The following is a 6,965-nucleotide window of genomic DNA, read 5'->3' as shown; positions in this document are numbered from 1 at the left end:
GTATGTCACAAGTTCATTTTAAGGGAAGTGTCACTGTAAAGCTTTAGTTCCTGGATGTGTGCGTTTAACTTGGTTTACCCCCGGCTGCCCGCTCCTTCACCCGGCTGGCCGAGTCTCAGCTTGCCCACAGCAGCCCTTGTCTGGCGCGGAATGATGCTGTATAATGTGGTCCTCTCTCTCATCCTCTGCTCAGGCCACTACAGTGAACTACCTTTAACCTTATTAAACTTTCAACAATCTCTGGCTTCCTTTACCGTCAGGAGATCTTGAATTCGACCGACTTTGATCACGAGTGTCTCTGTCCGTGGTACTGAACTAACTCGCCTGTTGGATTTATGCTACGATATGCATTTAACAAAACTCTGAATGGTCGTTGTTATGTTATTAAATAGCTGTGATGTAATCTGAAACAATACGGCGAAGACTAGATTTAGAAAGACACGTTTTTTCGTTTCCTGGGACCATACCTGAATTCAGGAAATCAGTTTTACTCGAGCGCTTGAAAATGTCTACGCGTTGCATCGATTATTAACAGACAAACTTTTTGGATGAGGAATTGATTACCTACCAATTTAGAAATCCTGGGAAAATCTGAGAACTTCTCAAACATCTTCCTGGGAAGTTAGACTATAACATTTCAAATAGTATTTTTGGATTTTTCTAACGGATTCTGTGTTTTTCACCTCGGTGCCCTCACTTCTGAGTTCAACCGACCAGAACACAAATGTTCGTTTAAAGCAGGACGCGTCAGAACTCCGCCGTGGCCACCGGGAATGGAGGCTTCCGCAAACGGGTCCAGTTTTGGGATTGACTCTTTACTGTCGCACAGACCGGGAAGTCCGGTCATTTCTAAAGGGGACAGTTTGGTGGGGGAGTGCCGGTCTCCTCTGGAGTTCAGCCCGGGGTCCGACGTGGAGAGTGGCTGCTCGTCTCCCCCGTCCCCGCGGCGGGAGTGCGGTGAGGAGGCGGTGCAGAGGCTGGAGTCGCACCCGCAGCACGGACAGGGGGCAGGTTCGCAGCCCCGCACCGTCACCTCGTCTTTCCTCATTAGGGATATTTTAGCGGACTGCAAGCCGCTCGCCGCCTGCGCTCCTTACTCCAGCAATGGGCAGCCGACACAGGAAGCGGCGCGACTCGCGTCCAAAACAGACGATTTCATGGACAAAATCCACAGCAACTCCTCCTCGGACAGCGAATACAAGGGTGAGATTAACAAATACTGCCTTTAAAACAATCTGAGTTAAATGTGTACAAACGGGTATGATACAATATTGTAATTGTAATGGATAGAAATGTATGTATCATTTTAATGTTCAAAAAACCCACACAGGCGGATACATAAAGATACACTGAATATCTATATGCAGTTATAGGCTATTTTCACAAATAATATTCTTTGAAACATACATTGTGACAATTCATAATTTCTATGTATTTCTATAACCTATATATTTTCAAAAAGGATAACAGAAAACGGAACGGAAAAAAACACTTCATCCAAAAACTACTTCTTTCTTTTAACTAATAAAAATAATAATCATAATAATAACAACAACAACAACAATAATAATAATATTATTATTATTATTATTATTAACAAATCAACATTACAATAAAATACTATATTGATGATATAACATTGGCTTTAATTTTACACAGCATTCGCTAAAGCGCACTGATTAAATAATAATAATAATAATAATAATAAAATCATTATTGTTATTATTTTTATAAAAAAACATTAAACATAACTGAAGCTAACGGATCCTATTTCTATATCCTATATCCTAGTGTCTCTCAACCGGAGGAATTAAAATGTCTGCTCGATACTGAAAATGATCCCAATTGTTTAGGAAAATTTATTCGAAGGTTTTTAAACTGAATGAAAATTTCAGAAGATAAAATAACTAAAAAGGCTACTAATTCAATTAGAAACGGATTCGTGTTTCGAACCAGGTGTCTTCTGGGAAGCATCTGTTGGTGCCGGAATGGCAAGACAGACAGAAACAAAAATGTCAGGAGCGTCTCCAGAGATGCCCCATCACAAAGAGCCGTCCTGAAAAAATCTTTCAAAACGGAAAGCTGTCATATTCACTGACAATTCAATGAGACAGCCGTCTCAAATACAAGACTTGTTTACACCTAAAAAAAGCACCTGCATGGAAACAGCGACAATAAGACAGGAATGAACACACGTGGAGAGGCAGAAATATTTTAGAAGGACTTTCGTCTCAAATTTGCCTAAAGCTTTTCCATCGTCCGGAAAAGCGATGGAAGCAGCCGATAAGAGTTACAGTTGTTCTAAGAATCTCTCTTCGTTTTTATTCTGGCTGAAACTGCTAGCACTACTTTTTCAGCCGTAATAATACTAACATATAATAATATTAACATTCTTTAATCACTGCCATCACTACTACTGATCATTATTATTATCATCATCATCATCATTATTATCTGATTTACTATGTCATATGCTGCTTCGTGACCTGAATCATAAATGACTCTTTTGAAGGTGATGGGCAAACACAAATACCATCCACTGTTGCCTTTAACCATATCAACAGTCACCATTCATACACATACCATCTTTAATAATGGGAGGAAAATCCGCTTTATTTATCCGGATTATTTCCAATGTCTCTGAAGGTGCGATCCAGGGTTGTTAAAACGTGATGTTTGAGTTTAGACCTCTAGTTTTTGAGAGATACGTTGTCATTTGCCCCTCTGCTAATCAGATTTGTTATGAAGGGCAGGTCTGTGCTTTATCCGGGGTTTATCCCCGGGCCTGAGATGCGCTTCCAGTCGCGACTGAAAGGCTTCCGTCCCCCTGTGACTCAATTAAGCGGATTATTGTGCTCCTTGAGAGTCCAATCAAAGCGAACCCCACTCAGACCTGTCGAATCACCCTCTTGTCTCCTCAGAATGTATAGGAAAATGAGGACAATATCTCAGATTATCTAAAAGTTTAAGAGAATATGATCCGGTAAACGCTTTGATTATTCTCGCCTCCTCAAAACAAAGGAAGTTCTTCAAAATGCTGCAAAGAGAGGGTGTATTCAGCATACACAGCTCTTTCAACTTGTAGAAATATAAATATTTCACATTTCAGTATTACTCTCTAAGCATTTATTTTTTAAACAAAATAAGACTCCATATACAGTTCCCTGTTGTCCTCACCTGAACTCAGTCCACTTTTCACATCAGATTCAAGACAATGCCAAAATAACAACGTAATAATTTATAAAGTTATTAAAGTTTCTCATCGATTCAAACATTAGAAGCATAACTACAGATACGGTGTAGAGAGCGCTCTCCTTTCATACAACTGCATTCCAGCTAAATTATGAATATTGTGGTGTTAAGACGCAACACGTTTAACCTAAATTGTATTGTTCGTTTTTCATAATTCCCCGTTCATCTCCTTTCCAAATGTGAAATCCTTGTTCTCAGCGCGAATGCCTGGCTCTTTCCCCGCCTGCAGTGAAAGAGGTGGGCGACAGGGAGATCTCCAGCAGCCGAGACAGCCCGCCGCTGCGGCTCAAGAAGCCCCGCAAAGCGCGGACCGCCTTCACGGACCACCAGCTCGCACAGCTGGAGCGCAGCTTCGAGCGGCAGAAGTACCTGAGCGTGCAGGACCGGATGGAGCTCGCCGCGTCCCTCAACCTCACCGACACCCAGGTCAAAACGTGGTACCAGAACAGGAGGTGAGCTCCAGGCGCTTACTGTACCAACAGCCACATGCTTCCTCACTTTTTCCAAAGAAATTGTTTATGGAAGAAAATGACCCATGCTGCCATGTTAAAACTCCACGGGAAATATTAAATCTAAACGTTTTTATATTAGACAGCAGCGATACGGTTATGTATCATAGATACACTAATGGTTAACACGACGGTACATGTAAGAAGTGACAGGCAGCCTGTGAATCGGACGCCCTGCAGGCAGGAACATGGGGCGGAATAAGCACTCAAGATCGTGCTAGGTGCACGTTACAGATTTTCACATTTCAATTTGGTTTAATCAGTTTGTGACAATTTCATTATAAAATTGCGCTGTAAGAAATGCAGTTGATTGATTATAGCTTTCAATAACTGCCTAATAACATGAGTGTACTTTTTGTTATACCTCACACGTTTGACCGAAAACACAACGTGTGAATATATGGTAGTGAAAGGTAACACTGCGCTAGCAAACCGCGGCATTTGCGCACAGATGGGAGCATTGTCGAGGAGAAGCGCGGACTTAAATAACGGCCATGTGCCACTGAATAAAGTCACGACATGTGTGCTCGGGTCTGTAAAACACAGGCGCCTGTTCACACTGCGCAGAAATGTCAGAAATGATAAGGTCATCAAAGCAACCATACTTTCACCCTCCTGACAGTTAGCCATTAGCTGGCTAATTTAACCCGTTGATGGGCAGACAGCGAAACATGTCGCCCGTCCCACGTGCTCCTCAGCTGTCTCATCAGAAACTCGGCGAGCAGTTCACCCCAACTAACAATGGGAAATAAACATTACCGCCGTGATTCTGTACAAGTTACACCTCCAGAACAATCAAGAACTGGGTAAAGAAAACACTCAACAGCTGCGAGCCGCACGCACACAATCCGAGTGTGAATCGAGTTCATAACAGCAACCCGTTACAGACAGTCTTCAGATACTTTTAGGTGTTACTTCAACCACACACTAATTCCAAGGATTTGGCGATTACACCTCCACATTTAACACCGGCTCATCGTTATATCGTTATATTTCAAATGGATTCCATGCAGTGTTTTCATTTAAAATATACCATAAATATTTTATAGTTAACATAAACTAGTAATATATATATATATATATATATATATATATATATATATATATATATATATATATATATATATATATATATAAGTATACACATATCACAGATTAATCCACCGTATCTGACACAAAATGACCTAAAAAATAGCACAATATGCTATTTAAGCACAATGAAAGCACAATATGTTGCCATGAAAAATATAGTCATGCATCCCGTATGAATAATTTAGCCAACATACTTTAATTACACAATTATTTAAATTATAAATTATTTACCTGTAAGGATGGCTTTCAGTAGTCCGGGGAAGATCAGACAGATCACGTTTTATGAAAAGAAAGCGATGTTTTTACTAAAAATCATAGGAACACACTCACCAACATGCAAGCAACAACCAATATTTCACCAAAATATGTGGAAGCGGGTGCAGTATTTTCACTTCCAGGTGGTTTTATCTCGGTTTATCTCACCTACGGAGTCCGCGACGGGGAAACTGTCGCTGTTTGTGCAATTTCATTTGGCACAACGTCCTGCTCCTCTTACACGCAACGGAGCGCCTATAATTACTGATCACGCAATACCGGGCGCTGAAATGTCTGAACTGGAAAAAAAAATAATACGGCAAAAATCCAATAAACGCCACAACACGTTCAAGCGCACTATGTGGCAAAGGGTGGAAAACCGAGTGAGACTGCACGCAAACTCAGAGCTCAGAGTTCAAACGCAGCCAAGCAAAGAACAGGTTTTGATCGCGAACGCCATAATGGCATAGTCGACGAGATATCGAGGAGATTAGGTAAAATAAACTAGGCGTCAAATGATTTCACAAACATTTGGATTTTCTATATGGCATAAACGTATTTAATTATTTATGAATGCTTTCACTGCTGTCTTGTTCTTATCTAACGTATTAATTTAATGTGTCATTTTTCGCCGGGAAGGACAAAGTGGAAGAGACAGACGGCAGTTGGGCTGGAGCTGTTGGCAGAGGCGGGGAATTATTCAGCCCTACAGAGGATGTTTCCTTCCCCCTATTTCTACCCGCAAAGTTTGGTTTCGAATCTGGACCCCGGGGCGGCTCTGTATCTGTACAGGAGCCCCTCCGCTCCACCGCCCCCGCTGCAGCGACCTCTTGTTCCGCGGATTCTTCTGCACGGTCTGCAGGGAGGCAGCGAGCCGCCGCCGCCCCTCCACCCCCTCTCCGGAGTCCTCCCTCGGGCTACACAGCAACGGTGAGCCGGCCCCTCCGAAGCCACAACCCGGCAGCTACGAATACAATGAAAAGAGGCCACCAACGAGGGTTTTAGGAACTTTGACAGCAAACATCATTATCTTCAAAACGCATCTGAACTGGAACATTACCTAGACGAACTCTCGAGTCTAGGGCTTAAAGAAGGACTTATGACCTCTTTTCTATCTGAACATTTACTGACTGAGCCATTCCTTTCTCAGAAACCGACACATAAAACCGAAAGAGACGTGGCTTTTTATCAGCTGCGTGCTTTACCCTAAGATATAAAATGTTGCTCGCACTTAATGCTTACTAAATTGCTCATTTGGTGACTTCAGTGGCACTTCTACCATTTGATTCCTCGTTGTTGATCAATAGCCAAGATTATTATTACATAAAAGTAAATTAATAATAATAATAATAATAACAACAATGATAATAAAAGAGACGGGTCTGAGAATGTAGTCTTCTGTCCCAGCAATATGTAATACATACGAACATACAAAAACATAAACCATCTAAACACGTTTTCGGAAAACATTCATGTTTTCCAAAATTCATGTAATTTTTTTATCTTTGGCCAAAAATGATTCAATTATGAATTCACCTTCGCACAATAGACATCATCCTGTCTAATCGAATTATCATGATTTTAAAACGAAAATGTGCTCCATTCTGCAATGGTCTACTGAGTACATTAATGGAAATTTATTATTATTATTATTATTATTTATAATTTTATTAACCTCTTTAGTATGGTAACCCTTAAAGAGAGCTCACAAGACCAGCAATAACAAAACTTTTGGCAATCTGTGCCGAAAAAGTAGCCTACACCTTCAGATTTCCCAACCCATCGGATTTATGAAAATGATGAAATGATGCGTGTCCTCGCGCCCTTTGAGGTCAGTCCCAGTGGAAGCGCCAGCTG

At 41.2% G+C, this 6,965-nt stretch overlaps 1 protein-coding gene across 1 annotated transcript; it reads left to right on the top strand.

Moving 5' to 3' along the window:
• Positions 1-587: 587 nt before the first annotated feature.
• Positions 588-6,644, top strand: barhl1a (BarH-like homeobox 1a). Its single transcript, XM_036527882.1, has 3 exons — positions 588-1,203; positions 3,482-3,704; positions 5,748-6,644. The coding sequence occupies exons 1-3, from the start codon at positions 774-776 to the stop codon at positions 6,040-6,042; spliced, it is 948 nt and encodes a 315-aa protein (XP_036383775.1). The 5' UTR covers positions 588-773; the 3' UTR covers positions 6,043-6,644.
• Positions 6,645-6,965: the final 321 nt, after the last annotated feature.

Source organism: Megalops cyprinoides, chromosome 4 (assembly GCF_013368585.1).
Source record: "Megalops cyprinoides isolate fMegCyp1 chromosome 4, fMegCyp1.pri, whole genome shotgun sequence".
Classification (NCBI taxonomy): domain Eukaryota; kingdom Metazoa; phylum Chordata; class Actinopteri; order Elopiformes; family Megalopidae; genus Megalops; species Megalops cyprinoides.
The sequence above is the reverse complement of the archived record's forward strand: the minus strand, read 5'-3'. Positions and strand labels throughout refer to the sequence as shown.

Coding starts and splice junctions, on each gene's coding strand:
- barhl1a (XM_036527882.1), top strand. CDS start 774: ATGGAGGCTTCCGCAAACGGGTCCAGTTTTGGGATTGACTCTTTACTG. Junction 1,204..3,481: donor CTCGGACAGCGAATACAAGG/GTGAGATTAACA, acceptor CCCCGCCTGCAG/TGAAAGAGGTGGGCGACAGG. Junction 3,705..5,747: donor ACGTGGTACCAGAACAGGAG/GTGAGCTCCAGG, acceptor TTCGCCGGGAAG/GACAAAGTGGAAGAGACAGA.